The 27,621-nt window shown below is 30.5% G+C and overlaps 1 protein-coding gene across 1 annotated transcript in view; it reads right to left on the bottom strand.

Annotated features, from left to right (window-relative positions):
* Window positions 1-27,621, bottom strand: part of LOC111640607 (tyrosine-protein phosphatase non-receptor type 9-like) — a 99,975-nt gene that overhangs the window by 29,463 nt on the left and 42,891 nt on the right. The window contains exons 4-7 of the mRNA XM_023386635.1: window positions 7,509-7,598; window positions 2,183-2,307; window positions 1,985-2,090; window positions 1,727-1,837 (exon numbers count right to left, since the gene is read on the bottom strand). Coding sequence (XP_023242403.1) covers window positions 1,727-1,837; window positions 1,985-2,090; window positions 2,183-2,307; window positions 7,509-7,598 — 432 coding nt within the window. The remainder of the gene's footprint in view (window positions 1-1,726; window positions 1,838-1,984; window positions 2,091-2,182; window positions 2,308-7,508; window positions 7,599-27,621) is intronic.

Genomic DNA, 27,621 nt, shown 5'->3' with positions numbered 1-27,621 from the left:
CATTTTTGATCTACTTAGGAGATCTTCCTCAGGATTCTTTAAAATAGGAATGCGTAAATTGGAACGTTTTTAAAAATTATTTAAAAACATATAAACAACAATTTTCCAACTACAGTAGAGCGTCGATTTTCCGAATCAATTGGGGACTGGGGTTGTCCAGATAACTGACATTTCGGATAACTGATTTACGTACGAAAAAATAGTGTAACATATCCNTATAGATGAAATTTTTATTACAAATTAATTACAAATAGTGTTGCATTCAGATAAATCTGAATGCAACACTATTTGTAATTAATTTGTAATAAAAATTTCATCTATACCAAACACACTCAATAAAATAATTCATTTGCATGTTTAAATATCATACATAATAATTTCTTTTCTTATTTACGATTCACTTTGTAATGTATTATAAAAATTTTTAACCTCTGCATGGCCGAAATCGTCAGTGAATACCGCCAGAGACGGCCGAAAAAGTCAGTCGTCGTCCGTCCTTCCGACAACAGAAACACGAACCGTTTACTCCCTGACTATCATTGATCAGTGTTCAATTTGGATATCTTGTGCCATTCTTGTGCTGTTGGATATTAGCTTGACTAATCCCCATCGGACTATTATCACCCAACGAGAACTCCTATCTTCTATCACCAGGTATTTATACAACTCACGCTTGTTATGTGAACTCTCTCTCTCCGCAACACAAACTTAGCATTCTGTATCTTATCCAATATTTTTTCAATTAAATCCTTGTTAAGCATTAATTGTAGTTCAAGTCACTTCCCTATGTTGTCTCTCGATCGGCTGACATTACGAATCCGTCTGACCACTTACGGGACCGCTTGCGCGACGGTGTGACATGGAAATTACCGCCTTGGCTTCCGTGTTCTGATAAACATGGTGGTATCGATCCTGACAGGGCACTAAAGAGGTGCCGACCCGAAAGGTCACAATCTCCTTTCTTCTAATATTGAAAAATTTGTTTAATTTAGATGTGTTTGGGATCTCATAAACAGATAAAATCAATTAATTTGTGTATTAGCAACAAATAAAATGTTATGTTTTATTTAATTTCATGTACATTGTCACAAAATAGATTTTTGTTGGCTAGACCTTCGTCTAATGGGAGAATTCCACACTGATCTTTAAAACACTGAATGCATGTTTGTGAAACTATCAATACCAAAACTGTTTTTAAAATGTAAATTTTCTTTGTTGGAACTTTATTTTCTTACAAATGTTTGAAGTTCTGTTTGTTCTCTGATTAATAACTTTTATTCATTTAATTTATTTAATAAACTTTATTCCTGTCCATGCAAATGTAGTCTGTTGCCTTGTAATATTTTAGATTATAAGTGTCTAATAAATTGTATATTGTTAAATTATTTCATAAATTAAAAGTTTTTTTTTTTGTATTTTTACTCTACATAAAGAATTTGTTTTAATTCAAATTAAAATTTAAAAATTTTATTCTGATGATATAATAATATAGGAAAGGTCATAAAAGCCATGTATTTAATTAATTAATTAAAGATATTTTAATTGTAAATATATGTAACTTTTGAATTTATGTTTTCATTAAAAATCTTGAACATTTAATAGCCTGTTATTGTATTTTCATATAAGTCAACTAAGCTAAACCTATTTTATTAAAAATAAATGTAACTTTTAAAGTTTCTAAACAAAATAATTATAGTGCAATTCAATTTATTAGATTTGTACTTACCCTGTCTCTCAACTTTTCTCTGACAAACAAACGTAATATTTTAAAGGGTGCTTTAAACCATAATGGAGCACTAACAATCAAAACTTTTTTCAAACGAGCAGGATAACCACCCTACATTAATTAATTACATCAAATATTAATAAATTTATGATAAAATCACTGAATAAGAGATATTTAGTTAATTTTTTCTTTTAGTTTGTATAATTGTTGTCTATCTTTTCTACAGACAAGGCATTTAAGAACAAAAAAATTTCTTACCTTCAATAAACTTAAAATTTTTTGACTGAGTTCGTAATCAAAATTAGCATATTTGGAACCAGTCATATTATAAATAAATATCATCCCACTTCTCTGTGTCTCAAGGCTTGAATAGAGAAATTTTTAAATAATTATTTCTCAATTTTTTTAAAGGTAGTTAATATTTCATTTAAATTATTACTTTCAGTACAATTTTACCTTTCTAATGCTACATCTAATTGATAAACAACACCTTGAAGAGTTGTCTGATGAGTAGTGGTAGTAGGAATATGCTTTCCAGCTGTAAAAACTGCCAATGCTGCACCACTGTTGTCTCTTGTAGGCTACAAAAAACAAAATTATACTATTAATATATTATTAAAAAATAAAAAATATGTAATATTAATTCAAAATATTTCCACTTAAACTCCTTAAATAACACAACAATAAAAAAAATTATGTTTCTTATTCAACATTACAAACCAAACTAAAACAACTAAAGACTACCAAACATGCCACAGCTACAAACATTTATACACAGAAACATAATTGATTTTTAAGTTGTAACTACAATTCTTGCTTGTTTAGGAAACAAAACTATCATTGTATAATATTTCATGCCAGCCTAACCGATACTATGATAGTTTTTGAAATATCGGTGTAATATATATTGCATCCATTACAGATCTTGTATTTTTAAGTGTCTTAAAAATAAATGTTTAATTACAAAATGATATGAGTAATTTATCTGGTAAATATTTTTTATAAACATACATTATAAACTTTAACAGCTCCATTTGTGTTGAAATTAGACAAAATAAATAAAACAAACATTTAATACTTTTAGAATCAAAGGGTGAAAATTTTTATCAGGATAAATGCTCTTTGAATTCAGCATTCAGGCACTGTAGCCTCAAATCTAAAATCTGAACAAAATCAAACGTGAAAAGATTTAAGTGAATTAAACAGCATTTAATATTTAATGTTTTAAAGCAGTGGTGTCCAAACTGTTCAACTGGTAGGCCAAACTGCGTGTAAACTGTAGGTAGGTGGGTCACAAATATTTTATATATTCTGTATATACAAAAAGCAAGCCTATTTCTATTGTTTCTCAAGTGATGTGTGAAATATGTTCGTGGACCAGATTTGCCCATGATATTACCGTTTTGAAATATTGAACTTTTTAAAATGATAAAATGTTTGTTTCTAAAAAGTATTAATTATTTTGTTTTAGTTTTATAGTTTTAATAATTGATTAAATTATTAAGTTTTGTTTTCTGTCTAATGTAATCTATTTCATTCAAAAAAAAAAATAAATTAATAAATTAATTAATTCATTTGTTTTGCTTATTGTCATTAATATTGCCTAATATTAATGGTAAACAATAATTTTATAACAGATATGAAAATAATTGAGAGCGAATTAATTTATGTGAGTGGAGAACAATTAAACAAATATTCAGAAAAATGCACCCTTTCTTTGTTACTTTTACTGGAAAATTTTGTTCAAAAAACTATTCAAGAAGAAAATGTAAGCAAAGTCCCAATGTTAAAGAAAATGAAACATGAAAAAGTTCTAATAAGCTTCTTATGTAATCTAGAATATGTTTGATATTTCATTGTAAACACCAGAAAAATAATTAGATAAAACTATCACGAATATCTAAACAATTCATAAATACTCTTTTCTCTACTTAAACAACAAGACAAACTACCTAAAATAATTTTCTTCCTTCATTAAAAATGCCTTTTTCAGTTTATAAAGCACAACCGATAATTTGTGTTAATGGTCATTTTATTTCATTGTCATTACAGAATTGATTTTGTGGATTGGGTTGTTGTATACTTCTTATTGTAGACACCAAAATGTAATATATATTCAATTCTCATTTAACAGAATATATAGCTAAGTATTCTTGAGTTTCAAAACTTAAAAAATAAATACCAGTGCTACAGTAAATTATAAAATTTCAAAATAATTTTATTTTAACTTTTCAAGTACATGGAAGACTATATTTTATATAAATTTTGCAATGTTTAATAATACCCAATAATTATTTTTCGGTTAAAAAAGTTTTGTTCGATAATTCTTGAACTATTGGAACAGTGGGACCAAAGTGATTAAGGACTATTACTCTGAGGAACTCGGGTCAAGTCTGGATCGTTCATCACCGTCTGATCACTCTCTGTTGTGGATCTAATTAATGTCATGACAGGCATAAGAAAAAAAAATCTTAATGCCCACAAGTAGAAAGCATTTTATATATAATTATATATAAACTGATATTTATACAGTCAAAAACTTAGTAATAATTANAATTTATAAAAAAAAGCAAAACAAATATTAATTATCTATGCTGATAGTGCTCTCCAAAGAAATTTTGCTTTACAAAATAAGTAAATTTTATACATAAAATATCCAATTAGACAACTACAAATTTAGAAATTTCAGATTTTTGTAATTGTTTATAAAATATAAAGCTACAATATAAACAATTGTAAAATGGCAACTACTGGAAGACAATTTGAAAGCTGCAATTTTTAAGTGCTTATTCTTTATAAAAATTTCTAAATTTGTTTAAAAAAGATCAATGTTGAATGCTTTCCAAAGAGTGGCTAGAAAGCTACTTGATGTTGCCATCATATAAACTATTCAAATTAATAGCAACTTTAATTTTAAGAATTTAGTTGGCTTAGCTGGCAGAGTATTGAGATGATTTTTCAAAATCAGTAGTTTGAATTCATTGTTTAATAAGACGCTACATCAACAAATATAATTGTAAATAGTTTGTCATAAAAATAATAAAAAAATTTAACTATTATTTTTGATTACTAAATAATCTTCATACATAAAACACATTGAAGCATCTGCATTTTAACAGAGGTTTCAATACTTTGAATAATAAAATTTATTGAATCTACAAGCTAGAATTATCATAAAAATTCACACCTTTCTCACACTTTTCAGCAATTTAATAAACATTTTTGGGCACATTCTGAGGGCCTGAGTCTGGTTAAGCCGATATGAAATTGAACATCTATAGCAGTTTCAAGTATGGAAGATTGCTGATTTTCTTTAATGTCAATTTTATAAGGACATTGTCAGGCTAATTTTATAATATGAATTGTATGATTTTAGAATGCTTTATAACATGACTGCTGCTGATAGATAGATATGTTGTATATATAATCTTGCAGGGATTGCAAGATTTATGTTGAATTAATATATATTTTCCACAGATCATCAATTGTGTTATCTTCCTTAAAGCTGATGGCCTGTTTTCTTAAGGCTGCCTTGTAAATTTCTATCAATGCAAGATATCTAAGCTGTGTTCTATCCACTATTCTGTGTAAAATTTTGGTCTGATTAAATGGACTTCTATCTCTGTCTCTCTGCCATATGCTAATATGGTGATAGATATGAGGTCTATTAGAGATGTTCATTTGGTGTTCCTTTACGTGGCGATATGCCAACGTGTAGCACCCATATACTTTAATTCTCTCTTGATTTTTCTCAACAGAAAGTTAAAGTAAATATAGAATGTGACATTAACTCCTCTATACAGAAAGATAGCCCAAATTACAACATCGACATGGCCTTCAAAAGGAGCACCACCATATTTAATCTTATTAGAAATGCCAAAGACCCACTGATCTGGCATCACTTGCCAGGGAGTATATTCCATCACCTTATGAATGATAGATCCAACAGAAAGTTAAAGTACATGGGAGCCTCATGTCGGAATATTGCCACCATCCTAAAGGAACACCGAATGAACATCTCTAAAGGCCTCGACCTATCAGCATATGCCAGAGACCAAAATGTAGAAGTCCATTTCAACTGGACCAAAATTCTACACACAACAACAGATAGAATACAGCTCAGATAACTTCAGTTGTTGGAAATTTACAAGGCAGCTTTAATCAACTATAAGGACCATAAGGAAACAGGCCATCATCTATAAGAAAGGTAGCAATCTCAAATTCATGGAAAATATACATCCATCCAACATAAATCTTGCAATCCCTGCAAGATTATATATACAACATATCCACCTACCAACAGCAGTCATGTATCCTCCAACTGACAGTGGCAATATAGAAGTTACAAATTGTTTGCTTTTCAAGTGAATGTTTGTTTTACTGGTTTTATTTCTTTATTTTTGATTATTAAGATAGAAATTTTATAAATTGTGAGAGCCGAAATTGGTGAAATATTTTGTTTAAATATTATTTGTAGGAAGAAAAATTTAGAGACAAAACAAAAGTGTTAAAGACAATTAAAACTGGTTCCCCAAATCCTAATTAGCAGATTAATTACTTAATAATCTTGTATAAAATCAAATCACTTTCAACCATTAAAAGAAATCATTTGCTTTAAAATTTCTTATTTTATGTATCAATAAACTAACTTAATGCCAAAATAATTAATTAAAAGCAATTTATACACAAGCTGATCATGATAATTTCTGGAATGACTGTACTATAATACACTTACGCACAACTTTCATTCAACTATTATTAGTTGGCAGGAGAATATTAATCCATAATTCTGACGTATTTACTAGCCAAAAATTAATGTAATATTACATATTTTGCTAACTAATTTGTAAATTGCTTTGTATTTTTAAGTGGTTATATATTTGATGATGTGGAGTATTTTGCAATTCGACAAACAATACCTATTCTTCTTTCTCCATCTATGATTGCAATGTTCTTTAACTTTGTAAATGAATTACTGGCCATCTGGTATAAGTCATTAATTAATTTGTATAAAATGAAACTGAAAAATGTAAAAAACATTTTTCTAAATTTTAAAATTTGTGATATTTGTAACTGTTACTTTTATTTCCATTTTGACTCTTCACCCTGTGGCATGAAGAAGGCTTTTTTAATTGCATCTGTCATGGGCTTGAATAGGCCTGCAATGGAGGGCAAATGGATGGTAAGGAATGGGGCCTAGCATATCCCAAACACACCACACTCAAAGATTTTCTTGTTTCCCAAAGTGTTGGGCAGATGCCTTGGCCATCTGGCCATCAAGCGTAACTGCTACCATAATGTCAAAGACTGTTTGCTTATTTATAACAAACTGTCATGTTAGTTGATAGACATACTGACCTTGGAATGTAATAGCTATTACATACAGATTAAGAATTAAAACATCTGGGTCACCTGAAAATGGAAGCTTCCTTCATATACTGTCTGTATAAATCTCTACTTTCATAACACGTATGTCATGTCACACAAAACAACATGAAAAACTGTTGTCTTCAAGTCTACTTACACTATTGTATATTCAACTCTTCTAGGGCATAGTGTATAAAACAGATAAAATCACAATTCAATTCTACACTTACTAATTAAAATATAAAAAAGTATGCAATGGTATAAGCATTTTCTCAGATACACATTCTACTGCCATCTGCAAAGGGTTTACTAAATCTTGAATGGTTATTCAGTGATATGCTTGTACAATGGTACTGCCATTCTATAAACTCAATGATCAGCCTTGAATTAAGAATATTTTTAATATTTCTCTTACCAGCACAGTGAATTTTCCCGTTTCCAATTCTGACTTCAAAGGATCAGTTGTTGGATCGAATCTTATCAGTCCTTCTCGATATCTAGTTATCTAAAGAATTTTGTTTTCTAATCAGAAGTGTGAAATTATATTCTAATAAAAATTTTTTTAAGTTTATAAATGATAATTTAATAAAAAAAGCAAAACAAATATTAATTATCTATGCTGATAGTGCTCTCCAAAGAAATTTTGCTTTACAAAATAAGTAAATTTTATACATAAAATATCCAATTAGACAACTACAAATTTAGAAATTTCAGATTTTTGTAATTGTTTATAAAATATAAAGCTACAATATAAACAATTGTAAAATGGCAACTACTGGAAGACAATTTGAAAGCTGCAATTTTTAAGTGCTTATTCTTTATAAAAATTTCTAAATTTGTTTAAAAAAGATCAATGTTGAATGCTTTCCAAAGAGTGGCTAGAAAGCTACTTGATGTTGCCATCATATAAACTATTCAAATTAATAGCAACTTTAATTTTAAGAATTTAGTTGGCTTAGCTGGCAGAGTATTGAGATGATTTTTCAAAATCAGTAGTTTGAATTCATTGTTTAATAAGACGCTACATCAACAAATATAATTGTAAATAGTTTGTCATAAAAATAATAAAAAAATTTAACTATTATTTTTGATTACTAAATAATCTTCATACATAAAACACATTGAAGCATCTGCATTTTAACAGAGGTTTCAATACTTTGAATAATAAAATTTATTGAATCTACAAGCTAGAATTATCATAAAAATTCACACCTTTCTCACACTTTTCAGCAATTTAATAAACATTTTTGGGCACATTCTGAGGGCCTGAGTCTGGTTAAGCCGATATGAAATTGAACATCTATAGCAGTTTCAAGTATGGAAGATTGCTGATTTTCTTTAATGTCAATTTTATAAGGACATTGTCAGGCTAATTTTATAATATGAATTGTATGATTTTAGAATGCTTTATAACATGACTGCTGCTGATAGATAGATATGTTGTATATATAATCTTGCAGGGATTGCAAGATTTATGTTGAATTAATATATATTTTCCACAGATCATCAATTGTGTTATCTTCCTTAAAGCTGATGGCCTGTTTTCTTAAGGCTGCCTTGTAAATTTCTATCAATGCAAGATATCTAAGCTGTGTTCTATCCACTATTCTGTGTAAAATTTTGGTCTGATTAAATGGACTTCTATCTCTGTCTCTCTGCCATATGCTAATATGGTGATAGATATGAGGTCTATTAGAGATGTTCATTTGGTGTTCCTTTACGTGGCGATATGCCAACGTGTAGCACCCATATACTTTAATTCTCTCTTGATTTTTCTCAACAGAAAGTTAAAGTAAATATAGAATGTGACATTAACTCCTCTATACAGAAAGATAGCCCAAATTACAACATCGACATGGCCTTCAAAAGGAGCACCACCATATTTAATCTTATTAGAAATGCCAAAGACCCACTGATCTGGCATCACTTGCCAGGGAGTATATTCCATCACCTTATGAATGATAGATCCAACAGAAAGTTAAAGTACATGGGAGCCTCATGTCGGAATATTGCCACCATCCTAAAGGAACACCGAATGAACATCTCTAAAGGCCTCGACCTATCAGCATATGCCAGAGACCAAAATGTAGAAGTCCATTTCAACTGGACCAAAATTCTACACACAACAACAGATAGAATACAGCTCAGATAACTTCAGTTGTTGGAAATTTACAAGGCAGCTTTAATCAACTATAAGGACCATAAGGAAACAGGCCATCATCTATAAGAAAGGTAGCAATCTCAAATTCATGGAAAATATACATCCATCCAACATAAATCTTGCAATCCCTGCAAGATTATATATACAACATATCCACCTACCAACAGCAGTCATGTATCCTCCAACTGACAGTGGCAATATAGAAGTTACAAATTGTTTGCTTTTCAAGTGAATGTTTGTTTTACTGGTTTTATTTCTTTATTTTTGATTATTAAGATAGAAATTTTATAAATTGTGAGAGCCGAAATTGGTGAAATATTTTGTTTAAATATTATTTGTAGGAAGAAAAATTTAGAGACAAAACAAAAGTGTTAAAGACAATTAAAACTGGTTCCCACAGACTTACTTCCTTGTTGAAGGCGACACATTGGATGTGTCACCCGGAATCAATGATCAAAAATCAACTATTGGACAGTAAAAAAAAAAAAAAAACTACTAGTAAGGTCATGGAAAAACCAGGACAAACCCCCTAATAAAAAGGAGGGGTTGATGAGTCATTGTTGTCATGCAGTTTTATTCTTGAACTGTGTGTGTCCAGCTGCTTGCCATCGCTCAAGAGAAATCGTTGCTGCTCCAGAAGAAAGAGAGTTCCTACTACCTGAAAATTCTGAACAGATCTTCAATTTCTACAAACTCTTAAGGTATTTATCAATGTGTGAACGATTGTATACTCTCTCTCTTGCAGTCAGGGCCGTGATTGTAATAATAGCATCTGCTAAGCACAAAGAATCTGTATAATGATAAGGTTCACCTTTCTACTTGTCATATTATTAGCATCTGTATATAGCTTGTAACTAGTCTAGAAAAATAAACAGGTATTGTTAATTGTTAACTTCATGCACTTCTTCCAGTTGTCTATCAGGTGTCTCCATCCCGAATCTGGCCGCCTACAAATGTGACTGCTCATGCGCAACAAATAAAATAAGCGGCCATCATGGTCTCTGCGTCTACTCAGAAGACATAGTGGTGTCAGTCCTGATGAATTAGTCATTATAGTCTTTGCCGACATGATGTCGACCCTTTGGTCCTGTGATGCCAAAGCATAGGGGGCACTCTGGCATTGTCACACTGGGGTCAGAAGTGGGATTTTTAAAGCCCCAGGTCCCCCAGAGGTATGAAAACAAAAGGCCAACGTACAAACAAAACCTTTGGGAAATCAATACATACCTGAACCAGTTACCGGTGTTGGAGAAAATACGAATAAAAATCATAAACATTTTCGATCCTTACTAGTTCTTCTTCAGACGATAAAAAGCGACAGAATGTATTGATAGAACAAAAAAAAAAAAAAAAAAAAAAAAAAAAAAAAAAAAAAAAAAAAAAAAAAAAAAAAAAAAAAAAAAAAAAAAAAAAAAAAAAAAAAAAAAAAAAAAAAAAAAAAAAAAAAAAAAAAAAAAAAAAAAAAAAAAAAAAAAAAAAAAAAAAAAAAAAAAAAAAAAAAAAAAAAAAAAAAAAAAAAAAAAAAAAAAAAAAAAAAAAAAAAAAAAAAAAAAAAAAAAAAAAAAAAAAAAAAAAAAAAAAAAAAAAAAAAAAAAAAAAAAAAAAAAAAAAAAAAAAAAAAAAAAAAAAAAAAAAAAAAAAAAAAAAAAAAAAAAAAAAAAAAAAAAAAAAAAAAAAAAAAAAAAAAAAAAAAAAAAAAAAAAAAAAAAAAAAAAAAAAAAAAAAAAAAAAAAAAAAAAAAAAAAAAAAAAAAAAAAAAAAAAAAAAAAAAAAAAAAAAAAAAAAAAAAAAAAAAAAAAAAAAAAAAAAAAAAAAAAAAAAAAAAAAAAAAAAAAAAAAAAAAAAAAAAAAAAAAAAAAAAAAAAAAAAAAAAAAAAAAAAAAAAAAAAAAAAAAAAAAAAAAAAAAAAAAAAAAAAAAAAAAAAAAAAAAAAAAAAAAAAAAAAAAAAAAAAAAAAAAAAAAAAAAAAAAAAAAAAAAAAAAAAAAAAAAAAAAAAAAAAAAAAAAAAAAAAAAAAAAAAAAAAAAAAAAAAAAAAAAAAAAAAAAAAAAAAAAAAAAAAAAAAAAAAAAAAAAAAAAAAAAAAAAAAAAAAAAAAAANGTAATTGGGGTTCCATAATACCACCTTCTCCTCTATACTCCAGATGTTAATTTAGTATCAAAAACGTAAAATATTTGAGTAGCCCAAGACATAGGCAAAGATTGAAGTGCCACAGCACTGGCGAAAATTTAAATTTGCCGACTAGAATTCTTTCGGATGATTGACTTTCGGAAAATCGACACTCTACTGTAATTCTCTTAAAAATTTAAAATAATATTTTAATTAGACTGCTCCCTTAGGTATAATAATTGACATGCATAAGATACTTGTCCTTCTTCTTAGAAATTAATGCAATAGACGCTCTCTACAGATTTGAATATTTCGAGAGCTTCCAGTGTCCTTATTTGGTCGTCATGCATAGATTGTCTTATGATGGAAGCTTGGTCTTCACTTCACTTTGTATAAATCTTTATTTCCGAAGACGGCCTCGGCTCCGCAGAGCACCACCGAGGTTGAGAGCAGAATGTTTACAAGCATAATACATGTAAAACAGGTTACATAACAAGAATATGTTAGATTACAGCTATATGTTTTAGAGTTCAGTTAATGTACTTGGCAAATTATTGACCGCAGAGTAGCCAAATACTTACATAAAATGGAAGCTTATGATGGAAGCTTGGACTAGATGGACTTAGATGTCATTGTCCGTGGCATACCTGGCTAGGGCAGTGTTGTATTTTCTTTTACTGATACCATACTTGTGTTCAGCCAGCCTTATTTTGAGAGATCGTGTGGTGGCGCCGACGTGCTCAAGATCGTGCGGAATCTATTGTCTCTCAGCATAATCTTATAAATGCCAGGAACCCTAAGCATGTCGGTGTTGTCCTTACTGTTTCTAAGGGATGTTATAGATAGTGGGGAACACACTTATATGTTAATCTATCACCTCTGTGATGGGCAATTTCTTTATATAAGCTTTTCATGTTGTGGTTATAATCTAGAACTTATGCGGTGCGTGTTGTAAGTGTTCCCACTTTGCGATACAAGGTTATTGGGTGTCGGAGTACCCCTGTTGGAATAGGCGTTCGCTAATTTACGAATAAGGTGTTTTTTGTAACCATGCATTTTAGCTATGTCCTCAAGACGTTTAAGCTCTTAACGTGTCCTTGTTATTCGTGCAGTGTGTAAAAGCACGTTTGGTTAATGCACGAAAGGCAGCTATTTTGTAGATATATGGGTTGTATGAGTTCACTGGTATAATCAATGGAAGGTGAGATAGTTTATGATAAATATTGGTATGGATAACTCTGTTTATAATACTGATATTGAGATCTAAAAAGTGTGCCCTTGACTTGCTGGCTTGGTCTAATTTTATGGAAAGTCTGTATGGGTTGTTATTCATATGTTCTATGAAACTTTCTATATTTGGTTTTTCTTTCCACAATATAAAAATATTGTCGACGTATCTTCTGTATATGATAATACTAGAAAGGAAAGAAGGTAGGACTGTTTTTTCTAATAACCTAATAACCATTAGGGGATAGGGGACTGCCCATCAGTACACCTCTTTTTTGTCAGTACTTTTTGTAATCATATTGAAAAAAGGAGGAATAGCATAAAATGTGTGCTAGTTCTAAAATATGTTTGCATTGCATAGGTTCATGCAATGCAAACAAAAAATCTACTGCAAGAAATTACATTGGATCATCAAGAAACAACAACGAAATAAGAGTGTACAACTATGCCCACAATTGATTTGTTGGGACAACATATTGCTTCATCCTTCCTCCTTGATGCCTTCAAATATGGACCTATGTTTGCACCCAAACCAAGGGATTGCTACCATGAGGACATCGTACCAAACATTCAGAAGCTCATCGTTGGCATGGATGAATGCCAAAAAGAACTATATCGATGTAAAGTGGTTTTCAAGATAAAATCCTCTAGTGAGATGAGCCAGGAAGAAACCCCATGGAAACTTCTATAGGAGAGCAAAAATGGATGTTGGACAATCATATTGTCATGATAAACACTGATAAAAGTAGATTGATGGTTTTGTTAAAAGAAGCAAGTTATAAAACCCTTATAAACTATTATATCAGAGATATCTGCTGCAAACAGATTCAAAGTAATTATGTCAACAAATTACATAGGAGAGTTGTTAATTTCACACATAGAGCATGCACCAAAAAATTAAAAATTAGCAGGGCTATTATGAGTTTTCCAGATACCCCTAAACTATTTGTATTCGCAAACACACGCAAACCAGCGAACACCATAAGACTTATTGTTGATAAGGCTAAATCACCTACTAGGCTATTAAAACAACATATACATGGTTTGCTCAAAGAACATTTAAAAGCATACAGCTTCTCCATTAGTAACTCTGAGCAGCTTATCAATGAATTGCTGTAGCTACAAGTGATGCAGACTGTTTAACAACATTAGATTTTATTTCTTTATACCCATCAACACACAACCATGTTTTTGTGTATTTAAAGTTTTTTTTGTTAAGTATAAACAATGAACCTACATTTTGCAAACATATTTTAGAACTAGCACACATTTTATGCTATTCCTCCTTTTTTCAATATGATTACAAAAAGTACTGACAAAAAAGAGGTGTACTGATNAGCATGCACCAAAAAATTAAAAATTAGCAGGGCTATTATGAGTTTTCCAGATACCCCTCAACTATTTGTATTCGCAAACACACGCAAACCAGCGAACACCATAAGACTTATTGTTGATAAGGCTAAATCACCTACTAGGCTATTAAAACAACATATACATTGGTAGATTGATGGTTAACAAAACCATCAATCTACTTTTATCAGTGTTTATCATGACAATATGATTGTCCAACATCCATTTTTGCTCTCCTATAGAAGTTTCCATGGGGTTTCTTCCTGGCTCATCTCACTAGAGGATTTTATCTTGAAAACCACTTTACATCGATATAGTTCTTTTTGGCATTCATCCATGCCAACGATGAGCTTCTGAATGTTTGGTACGATGTCCTCATGGTAGCAATCCCTTGGTTTGGGTGCAAACATAGGTCCATATTTGAAAACATCAAGGAGGAAGGATGAAGCAATATGTTGTCCCAACAAATCAATTGTGGGCATAGTTGTACACTCTTATTTCGTTGTTGTTTCTTGATGATCCAATGTAATTTCTTGCAGTAGATTTTTTGTTTGCATTGCATGAACCTATGCAATGCAAACATATTTTAGAACTAGCACACATTTTATGCTATTCCTCCTTTTTTCAATATGATTACAAAAAGTACTGACAAAAAAGAGGTGTACTGATGGGCAGTCCCCTATCCCCTAATGGTTATTAGGTTATTAGAAAAAACAGTCCTACCTTCTTTCCTTTCTAGTATTATCATATACAGAAGATACGTCGACAATATTTTTATATTGTGGAAAGAAAAACCAAATATAGAAAGTTTCATAGAACATATGAATAACAACCCATACAGACTTTCCATAAAATTAGACCAAGCCAGCAAGTCAAGGGCACACTTTTTAGATCTCAATATCAGTATTATAAACAGAGTTATCCATACCAATATTTATCATAAACTATCTCACCTTCCATTGATTATACCAGTGAACTCATACAACCCATATATCTACAAAATAGCTGCCTTTCGTGCATTAACCAAACGTGCTTTTACACACTGCACGAATAACAAGGACACGTTAAGAGCTTAAACGTCTTGAGGACATAGCTAAAATGCATGGTTACAAAAAACACCTTATTCGTAAATTAGCGAACGCCTATTCCAACAGGGGTACTCCGACACCCAATAACCTTGTATCGCAAAGTGGGAACACTTACAACACGCACCGCATAAGTTCTAGATTATAACCACAACATGAAAAGCTTATATAAAGAAATTGCCCATCACAGAGGTGATAGATTAACATATAAGTGTGTTCCCCACTATCTATAACATCCCTTAGAAACAGTAAGGACAACACCGACATGCTTAGGGTTCCTGGCATTTATAAGATTATGCTGAGAGACAATAGATTCCGCACGATCTTGAGCACGTCGGCGCCACCACACGATCTCTCAAAATAAGGCTGGCTGAACACAAGTATGGTATCAGTAAAAGAAAATACAACACTGCCCTAGCCAGGTATGCCACGGACAATGACATCTAAGTCCATCTAGTCCAAGCTTCCATCATAAGCTTCCATTTTATGTAAGTATTTGGCTACTCTGCGGTCAATAATTTGCCAAGTACATTAACTGAACTCTAAAACATATAGCTGTAATCTAACATATTCTTGTTATGTAACCTGTTTTACATGTATTATGCTTGTAAACATTCTGCTCTCAACCTCGGTGGTGCTCTGCGGAGCCGAGGCCGTCTTCGGAAATAAAGATTTATACAAAGTGAAGTGAAGACCAAGCTTCCATCATAAGACAATCTATGCATGACGACCAAATAAGGACACTGGAAGCTCTCGAAATATTCAAATCTGTAGAGAGCGTCTATTGCATTAATTTCTAAGAAGAAGGACAAGTATCTTATGCATGTCAATTATTATACCTAAGGGAGCAGTCTAATTAAAATATTATTTTAAATTTTTAAGAGAATTAGTTGGAAAATTGTTGTTTATATGTTTTTAAATAATTTTTAAAAAACGTTCCAATTTATGCATTCCTATTTTAAAGAATCCTGAGGAAGATCTCCTAAGTAGATCGAAAATGTTAGAGATTGCAATGGATTAACGAATTTGCAGTTAATTATCTTGGAATTTCTGTTAAGGTTCAGTTTGTTGCTATTTTACTAAACTAACTGAACAAATAAATATAAGTTTATCCTACATATAATTTATATTACAGTTTGTATTTTCTTATTTAAGTTATAGTTTGGAATAGTATGGATCAGACTTTCTTGCAATCAAATTCTATTGAAAACAATTATATACTTATATTAATTCTAAACAGCTAAAGTTTTAAAATTATTCGAAAGTTCCTAAATTTAGAAAATTATTTCATTAAGAAACAGGAAAAAAAAAAATCACTACTGAAGTTTAAAGTGAGAAAAAAAGCACAACACTATTTTCCATCCTTCTTATGCTGGTATTTTGAAAAAAAGCAAATTCTTTAAATAATAACTGTTGTAAAAAATTATTTTTAAATTAGAAATAGGAAAAATAAAGAAGCAAACTAATTTATTTACATAGAATTTCTTGGCATACGACATTTTTATGTAAATACCTTTACAGTTAGGTATTCATTTCCACATGTAAATTAGGTCAACGGTATTTAATCAAACAGTTTTTCATTTCTTTCTCAACTACCAGTAAGAGTTCCTCACATAAGCACAATTTTATTCATAAGAAATTACATTGATTCACCTGACCAAAATGTAATGTTTAATAATATTTCTGTTAGTAACATATAATTAAAAAATAATTGAAAATTAATGAAGGAATGTTAACTTGAGACGCTATTTTCAAAATCATTTTTATGTTGGAAGGCTTAAGTTCAATAGTTGGAATGACAGGGAGAAGTGCCACTACAGCAGAAACAGCACTGGGTATATTTTTTCTTCTAATTATTTTAAATGAAATTAAACAGTAAAATAAATGCAATAGGGCTAATCTACATTAAAAAAGCTTCAAAATAACATATAAATTAATAAGTTCTGGAAGTGAGGATTGGATAAAGGTCCAGACAGTGGACAGATTGATTCCATTGTCAACAGCTAAGCAATTTCTAACTTAAAATTTACAGAAGCAATTACACTGGACAACAAAAAAAAAAAAAAAATGTTTTTGAATGTTTCCTTTATTTCACGAGTGAAATCTTACTAATTTTGGGGTGAGAAAATTGAATATGACAACGAAAAATTTTTATTAGCTCTAGTTTCTGTGGTATACAATAGGTAATTTTAACAGCATAAGAGAAAACAATACATTTTAATTACATATGCTAACAACATTGAAAGTGCTTTTGAATTTTTTTAAAATTACAGTAACATTCTAAGAGTTCTAAATTAATAGAAGAATACCTGGCAGGTGGTTCGGTGTGAAGAGAATCATGTGGTGACTTCATGAGATCGTTTTCTTTTGGCTTGCCTCTTGTGAGTGAGTTCTGGTGCATCCGTACACACAGACCAGCAGTAATCCGTAAGCATTGCTTCATTCCAATTGCCCTGATATCTTTGTTTCAATACAGAAATATCATGGTGGAATCTTTCCCCATGTTCATCATTGACAGCTCCACAACTAGGAGGGAAAAAGTCTAGGTGGGAATGGAGAAAATGGATTTTGAGAGATGTTGCAACTGAGTTGATGATATTTTTCCAGAAGTATCATCACCAACTGAGTGTAGTTGTTGTCTCTTTTGTTGCCTAAGAATCCACGAATAACTCCCTTTAAGACTTCCTGAGCTTCCTTTTCTTTTCCCTCCAAAACTTGATCAAACGTGGGATCCTTTACAAGTTTTCGAATTTGTGGCCCAACAAAAATACCTTCCTTAACCTTTGCATTACTCAATCTAGGAAATTTGTCTCTTAACTACTTAAATGCCTGTCCTTTCTGGTTTATACCTTTGACAAAAGTTTTCATTAAACCCAGCTTGATATGAAGGGGTGGAAGAAGAACATCTTTTGGATCCACGAGAGGCTCGGCAACGATATTTTTCTCGGTAGAGTCAAGATTTCTTGCAGGCCAGTCCACTTGAATGTAATGTGATTTCCTATCTATACTGTCCCAAATACATAAAAAAGCAACAGTATTCAGTGTACCCCAGTTGCATTCCTAAGAGTACAACAATGACTTTTAGATCACCACATATTTTCCACTTGTGCTCAGCATAATTGATTGAGTCAAGGAGGACTGTCATGTTTGCATAAATATATATTCTATAATAGAGTGTAGTTTTATGCTGATCTGAGGAGTTTTACAGGAAAAACACCAACGAAAATTTGAAATAATTGAAGATGCACTATTTTGTAATGAAACATTTTTTTTACAAATTTTACTATAAAAGCTTTCTCATATATTTTGTATTATTTAGATTGTCAATCATTTTAAATTATAATTTAAAATGAATAAAAGTTTTAAATCTTTTGCAGACCACTGGTTGGGAACTGCTGCTCCAAAGCAAGAGCTAATCAGTCATTTTTATAGTGATTTTTGAATTTAGCAGATGAAAATACATAAGAATATGCTAATTTTGAGCTCGAAACAAAATCATTGTTGTCCAGTGTGATCGGTTATCTGAAAAAATCATCCAAACAATCCCAGTCCTGAATTGTTTTGGATAATCAATGCTCTACTGTATTAAAGTTATTAATACATTTGTTGTTCCTGTACTCACATATTTGTTTGGAGTTATACACTGGACACACTCAAATCTAGACCAAATCCAAAGGAGAACAAGAACAACACTTAAGCATAAACAATATCATCTAAAATAATTTATAGAAAGCCTAACTCATCCTTGAAAAGAAGATGGCCTGACTAATATAGTTAACCTGTACTATATATTCAAACACCGTGGGAGGGTTTCCATAAAAAACAAGAAACATCAAGATTACATAAAGCTATAATTCTGATAGACAGTATCCACATACCTTTAAATTTACACTCTGAGTACCTGGACATAGCTCAACACATAAATAGCATAGACACCACTAAGCAGTCATGGGCCCAAAAAGCACTTTATGCAGGCATGCCTACAACCTAGCTCAGGACTATGTTGACAAAACTGCATCAANCATGAGTGAAATCTTACTAATTTTGGGGTGAGAAAATTGAATATGACAACGAAAAATTTTTATTAGCTCTAGTTTCTGTGGTATACAATAGGTAATTTTAACAGCATAAGAGAAAACGATACATTTTAATTACATATGCTAACAACATTGAAAGTGCTTTTGAATTTTTTTAAAATTACAGTAACATTCTAAGAGTTCTAAATTAATAGAAGAATACCTGGCAGGTGGTTTGGTGTGAAGAGAATCATGTGGTGACTTCATGAGATCGTTTCTTTTTGGCTTGCCTCTTGTGAGTGAGTTCTGGTGCATCCCTACACACAGCTCAACAGTAATCTGAAAGCATTGCTTCATTCCAATGGCCCTGATATCTTTGTTCCAATACAGAAATATCCTGGTGGAATCTTTCCCCATGTTCATCATTGACAGCTCCACAAGTAGGAGGAAAAAAGTCTAGGTGGGAATGGAGAAAATGGATTTTGAGGGACATGTTGCATCCAAGTTGATGATATTTTTCCAGAAGTATTGTCACCAACTGAGTGTAGTTATCGTCTCTTTTGTTGCCTAAGAATCCATGAATAACTCCCTTTAAGGCTTCCCAGCTTCCTTTTCTTTTCCCTCCAAAACTTGGTCAAACACGGGATCCTTTTACAAGTTTTCAAATTTCAAAGTTTTCAACAAAAATACCTTCCTTAACCTTTGCATTACTCAATCTAGGAAATTTGTCTCTTAAGTACTTAAATACCTGTTCTTTCTGGTTCATACCTTTGACAAAAGTTTTCATTAAACCCAGCTTGATACGAAGGGGTGGAAGAACATCTTTTGGGTCCACGAGAGGCTCGGCAATGGTATTTTTCTTGGTAGGAGTTAAGATTTCTTGCAAGCCAGTCCGCTTGAATGTAATGTGATTTCCTATCCCTACTGTCCCACGTACATAAAAAGCAACAGTATTTAGTGTACCCCAGTTGCATTCCTAAGAGTACAGCGATGACTTTTAGATTGCCACATATTTTCCACTTTGCTCAGCATAATTGATTGAGTCAAGGAGGGCTGTCATGTTTGTATAAATAAATATTCTATAATAGAGTGTAGTTTTATTATATGCTTATCTGAGGAGTTTTACAGGAAAAATGCCAATGAAAATTTGAAATAATTGAAGATGCACTATTTTGTAATGAAACATTTTTTTACAAATTTTACTATAAAACCTCTCATATATTTTGTATTATTTAGATTATGTCAATCATTTTAAATTATAATTTAAAATGAATAAAAGTTTTAAATCTTTCGTGGACCATATTTTAGCTCTTGCGGACCACTGGTTGGGAACCGCTGCTCCAAAGCAAGAGCGAATCGGTCATTTTTATAGTGATTTCTGAATTCAGCAGTTGAAAATACATATGATGATGCTAATTTTGAGCCCAAAACAAAATCATTGTTGTCCAGTGTTATTAATTGGGACATTATCACAATGCTGGGCTGCAATTTTTAATTATACAACAAATTTATTTAATTTAAAATATACGCTCTTGATTTTGGTAGTGTCTTGTCCCTGTACATCATACTTTTCCTGTTAACAATAGAGCCATGCTAGTCATCTATTTGTGCTCTGGAGAAAAATTTGAATCAAAATCATGTGATATCCAATCTAAACTAAAAGTTTGTATACAGTTAATTGGAGCCTCTTGCCCCAAGCTTTCTATATCAGGTCTCAACTTTCATCTAACTAACTCTGTTCTAAAGATTATGGAAAGACAGAAAACAGACAGATGGATGCCAGTGGGAATTTATAGGTCTGCAATTTTCAAATTGCAGCCCAATTATAAATAAATGAAATTCATTGACAATTTAAATTTCAAAATTCAAGCTGTCAACTTCTAATTGTTCTGGCCATTCTCCCTTACGATCACCCAACATTCTTTACAGCAATTATAAATAAGAGAATGAAAAATGTAACTATAGCCAGAACTAAATTTCCTGATTTATTAAAAAGGTATTTTATTTCAATCTGGTATAAAGTAAACATTAAGAAAATGTATAAATGAATTTTTGAATAATTGGATAGTTGGTTAGTGTTTTTTGTCATAAGAGCCACACAGGCGATGCTGCACCAGAATTTCTGTATAGTTTTAAAACTGATAAATAAAACATGTAAGTATAAATTAATATATAACTGAGGTTTTATTATATAAGATGCAAGAAGGCTAGTGATTGCAACAGACCAATCTCATTCCTGGAAAAAATTATAGTGTTAATTCAGTATGTTACATTGAAACCCTCAAGAAAAGAATGAGAATTCTAATTTCTTTTTCAATAAGAGAAACTGCCATTAAGTTTCAACATGATCGTTTCAACATGATCATTTCAGGCCTCACAAGTGATGCGATAACTGACATCACAGTGTTTGCTGGGGTTCACAATGTTACCACATCAAGCATACAGCCTGGATCTTGTTTCTAGTGATTTCCACTTTTATTCAAATTCAAAGATCTTAGCCCCTTTAGTTTCCACCAATTTTTAATTTTAATGTAATTAAACATAAAAAATACTTAAAACAGTAAAAAAACGAAAGAAATGCATTAATTTTGAAGAGAAAGCTTCAAAGTTTAGCTTCCATTGTCTCACCTTTCCGCGAAATCTGACGCTGATGAGTACAGTAATACCCCAAACTTACGCGATAGGTGGGACCGAGCGGTAACCGCGTAAGTCGAATTCGCGTAAGTCGGGGTATAATTTCGCATATAAATACATACAAATAATTTTTAATTGGGGCCGGAGACTAAAGAAAACAATAATTTAGAAAAAAATGTTTAATAAAATCTTAGATAATACATATGTATAACAAATTAGGCCTATATTATTTTACAATTTTTCACATTTACTTGATTATTACGCCATAATTTTAACATTGTTTCCATCTCAGCGATAATACTGTGACGTTTACGAATGATGCTTGAATTTAAAGATTGAGCATTTTTCACAGCTTCGAGAATTTTTTCTTTGCCTTTTATAATTGTTCTGACCGACAATTCTGGTAGATCAAACTTCTTTGCCAATTCACAAATTTTCATTTTTGTATCAAAGTCTTTAATAATGGGTACGTTCTTAAAGTCAAACGAGTTAAACGCGTTAGTAACAAATCGTTCGAAAAGTCTAACAAAATAGGAATGATGATGACGTCATTCTTGTTTAACTCGTTTGACTTTACGAATATACCCAACGTTAAATTTACATTCCAAAGATAAAGTTTTTCTTTTCTTGTTTGATGCAGAAGAATTAGTTCTACTTCGTTTGGATGACATAGTAAAGTCTCTCGAGTCTCCATAGATATAACAAACACAGAAATAAATAACACAAAATAAATTGTAGCTATGTGTCGATTCCGCATGACATATCCGAACATGTAAGCTGAACAATAGTGTGTGGGGGAGTGAGTAATCAAGGGTTGCGTGGCGCTCATACAAAAGATGAATCGACGAGATTTGAAAATCGCGTAAGTCAAGGTATTACTGTAATTGTGTTTACAACTGGATGACCTTGAGAACATCTGGTATCATCGTTCGTGGGACATTCTCAAAATCGACAGGAGGTGGAGGGTTTAAAGTAGGGTGAATACTAGCTGGTTGTATATTTTTAAATATTTAAAAAAAATTACGCTTTTTATTGCAATTTCCGACTCCTCGATTTAATTAAACATATATATAATAAAATACATTAATTAAAAAAATTAAAAACTATTGGAGGTCGTTTTTGACATCAGAAACTAGCTTTAAATAACTTTACCGAAGTAAAATCCGTGCACTAGAACTTTAGAACGATAAATGAAATTTGATAAAAAAATCCCATTAAAAAACACAGTAGAGTGTTGTTTATCCGAAAGTCGGTTATCCGAAAAAATTCCATTCGGCAAATTTAAATTTTTGCTAGTGCTGTGGCACTGCAATCTTTGGCTATATCTTGGGCTACTCCAATATTTTTTTTGTTGGTGTGTGTGTTTTAGCTGGCAGCACTGGCACTTTTGTGTGGTGTTTTTCTGAGGACTGTGTGGGGTGCTGAATCGAACGTTTTGATACTAGATCAACTTCTAAAGTATATTTTTTTTTTGTTTTTATATTTTTCAATATATTTATTTTGTTTGTACAAAATATAGAAATAATTTTTAACGATACAATAGCCACGATTATTATTTTAAAAAGTTTACGTTAGGCTTAACATTGATGAAAATTCAATGCGAAGAGACACGCAACAGAGAAAAATTTCAACACGGGATAGGTTAATATATTTTTTCGTACATAATCGGTTATCCGAACAACCCCAGTCCCCAATTGATTTGGATAAACGACACTCTACTGCAATTAAGCGTTAATCGTGTGTCATTAAAGTTAGATTAAAATCGCGATAAAATTTTTTGCACGGGAAACAAATTTTTTTAAAAATTTGGAGACTTAAAAAACATCCAAAAATAAAAAATTTTTTCGGAGCACCCAAACGACTGAGTTTTATGTAACGCTATGGGACCTGCTCGAGTTAACTCAGGCTAGAAACTTAATGAGTTAGGGGCTAAAACTTCAGCTTTGACAAAGTTGTGTCACTCACTTAAAACTAAAGTATGCCACACTGATTTTGGGTGAAAGGAATAGTGTTAATAAGGACAAAATTCAGAAACTTGTTAAATGCTGGCATAAGTGTACTGAAGATGGAGGAGATTATGTGTTAAGTTATTATCCAGAGTTGCAAATAAAGATTTAAGATATATTTACTTTCTGTTTCACTTAAATATCTTACTTCTTTAATTTTTTATTTAGGTAGAGGCAAAACTTTTCTGCCTGTCTTTATGAAATAATAATTATAAAAAAATTTAAATGTGTAAATGTTTTATTTCTTTAAACTGTTGTATTTAAAACAATATACTATAAATGATAAAAATCATTATCATTGGCATTATTATTATTGTTATTGAGAATTTTAAAAGATCATTAATACATTAGTTGGCATAATTATAGCATTTATAATAATCTTATTACAATTTACGATAAAAATTTTGTTTTAAACTGCTTAATTAATGGAAGGCAGTTTTTAAATTAATAATGCTTCATAATATTATCAATTTGAAAGTTTTTTAAAATCCATTTATTGGTTCAAATCACCAATTTCAATTTAATAACTGTCAAACAACACAGTAATGAATTGTGATTTGCAATTTTCATTAGCATGAGTTTGCATTTAAGAATTTTATTCAAATTAATATAAGTTGTCATTTCCAATTAATAAAAAAATGTATAAAATAAGTAATTATTTATCGCAAAATTGTCACAATGCTGGGCTGCAATTTTTAACTTATTTAATTTAAAGTATCTGCTCTCCACCTGAAATTAGTAATGTCTGCCCCTGTATTTCATACTTTCCTGCTAGTAATATTCATGCCAGTCATCTAACTCCTTTCAGAAGAAAATTTTTGAATTAAAATAATTGACTTCTGGTGCAAACCAGAAGTTCATATATAGTTAATCAGGGCCTCCTGCCCCTAAGCTTCCCATATCTGGTCTCGCTTTCATCTAACTCTGTTCTCAAGATTAAGGAAGGACAGATAAAAAGATGAGTGGGAATAAATAGGTCTACATTTTTTTCAAATTTTAGCTCAAAGACTGACTTATTTTTCTATAAAGCTATTCTTTATAGTATGAAATCAATTGCTGCATTAAAACATTTATTCAATTTAATAGTTAAATATATTCACTGATTTATCCCCTCTCTGTAAATGCTAATATCAAATCAGAATATTTAAAATTTGATCATATTTATTATTTAATATTTCTACCATATTTCTACCACTGCTCTATTACAGCAGCATTTTTATGATCTCTAGTTTAAAATTTGTTACATCTATACAAAAATTAAAATGAATTTCTTGGAATGAAAGAAACCTTAACAGCGACATTGTTGAAAGTGATACCACTGTACGAAATGCTACATAAAAAATACATGTTTGCTAAGCAATGTAATACTCTAAAATATAATATAAGAGGGATTATTATATATAATAGTAGTAAAAATGTAACATATGTATTAAATTGAAGAGATAAGTTACATTAAAATGTTTTAACTGAATATCAAGAAAAAATAAAATCTAGCTAATATTTTTTGTACTTAGATTAGTAAGGATTATACTCAACATATAGTCAGTTTATATTTCAAGTTTACATATTTACAAGCAATTATAAAGATAAAAGAATAAAGAAAAGTTATGAAAAAATAGAATAACAGATGAAAATAGATAAAGTTGAATAAAAAAAAATATTAGAATTACAAAAATCTATTTATCAAACAATTCCTTCTTCTCAAATCTACATTATAAAAATAAAATATTCNAACTCTTGCCACATTGCCACAAAATAGAACCACTCCGGTTAAAGGTTTGAAGAGTATTTTATTTTATTGTATTTAAACACCGGTGTGTAAAGAGATTGTATTCACATTGTGGTTGTCAGTAAAGGGTAAATTGCAGAATTTGTGTATCAGAAAATAAACTTTATTTAATTAAGATTGTATTTTTTGAATCAGATAATGGGCAGCATTATTATTTTGATTAGTTTCTCCAGTTATAGTATATTTACATATTAATATAATTAACTGCAACTAAACTATCAATATATACAAATTTCTTTACTGATTACTTGATATGATTCATTATAAAATCTGGAACTGATTATATTATGCTTAATGTCTGATTTTTATTTATTTGTTATTCTTATTTATGAGTTTGTATAAAATTATGCTTCTGACACAATATAGTGCTATAAATTAAGACACTTGGCGGATTTTCTCATCAACTAAATAAAGATGAGAAAATCCGCCAAGTGTCTTAATTTATAGCACTATATTGTGTCAGAAGCATAATTTTATACAAACTCATAAATAAGAATAACAAATAAATAAAAATCAGACATTAAGCATAATATAATCAGTTCCAGATTTTATAATGAATCATATCAAGTAATCAGTAAAGAAATTTGTATATATTGATAGTTTAGTTGCAGTTAATTATATTAATATGTAAATATACTATAACTGGAGAAACTAATCAAAATAATAATGCTGCCCATTATCTGATTCAAAAAATACAATCTTAATTAAATAAAGTTTATTTTCTGATACACAAATTCTGCAATTTACCCTTTACTGACAACCACAATGTGAATACAATCTCTTTACACACCGGTGTTTAAATACAATAAAATAAAATACTCTTCAAACCTTTAACCGGAGTGGTTCTATTTTGTGGCAATGTGGCAAGAGTTTGCCTTGGTCTTCCAAATCTTTCTGATCGCTTAAAATATTTTGACCACATTCTCTGCTTTAAATACTTCAATGGTCTAATTTTAAATTACTGGCTAGGTCTCCGCATCCCTACTGTAAGAACCCGTAATACATCATGCTTCTTCATCCCATTTTTTCGCCTTTCTCTTTCACAAAAATCTTTTTTTTTTTTACCGTATAGCATCTCACATACAGCCTGTTGAACCTTACCTATATCATGATTTTAATTTTTTAAAAAATAAACGTAAATCTATTTTATATAATATATAATGTAACTGTTGTTTTACTTTTTTTACAATTTTTTTATGTCTGTTTTATATTTTAAAATCATTTTATTGGGGATCATTTTTTTTTTGTTATTAGGGGGTGGAATACAATCGTCTCTGATGTTTCCAATTAAATGTAAATAAATAAATAAAGCACACCTTAAGATTTTGGCACATTACAAATATTTAATACTCTCAGTATGATCAAAAACATTTGCTAGAGTCATCTTCAGGCTGTTCAATCTCACATTTTTACCTTCATGAAAATACACAAATTGAGGGATTCCCTTTGCCTAGTTGTGGACAAGGCTGCCTCACCAACCACAAAAATTGAGGAGAATTCTTCATGGATACATTTCTAGTAGGATAAAAACATATTACTGTGCAACAATGGATCCAAGGGACCTACTGGAATGTCTATATAATATCCTCCTAATACAAAGTAAATATGTCACCGTGCTTCACTATGAGTCACAGTATCCTTGCAAACTAAAAAACTCTCTCTTTCATAACCTTATCTTTGAGCTAGCATACAAGATGTACTACTCACCTTTGAAGGAAAACATGCTTGCAGGGAATGGGGTGTCTATGGGCAGCCCCTTATCTGGTCATGTGAGCTGATAATCAGAGAACTTGAGTAAAATGTCTTATCTTCATACATCCAGAATACAATCTTGTACAAGGTAAGTGAACAACATCCTTACAATATGGTACCAAAAACCTGACCTAAAAGGCTTCCTAATCAACAACAACCCATATGGCCTTTTGCCTTAAGCTTGAATAAAAAAGTTTTCATTCTTTCCAGCTCCTGGATATCTTGTTTACTTTCTATAGTGGAAAAATATTCACCAAGATCTACAGTAAGTCTACCCATCACCCTTTGTTTATAGAGTGAAAAAAAACTTTAGAGTTTTTTTTCACTCTAGATGAATTAATTTCAAACTAGATGAATTAATTATAATAAATATCAAAAAACTTTAAATTCAGTAAAAAT

Source organism: Centruroides sculpturatus, unplaced genomic scaffold (genome assembly GCF_000671375.1).
Source record: "Centruroides sculpturatus isolate CEXI.00-Female unplaced genomic scaffold, Cexi_2.0 scaffold1370, whole genome shotgun sequence".
NCBI lineage: Eukaryota > Metazoa > Arthropoda > Arachnida > Scorpiones > Buthidae > Centruroides > Centruroides sculpturatus.
Note: the sequence above shows the minus strand (reverse complement) of the source record. Positions and strands in the feature narration are given on the sequence as shown.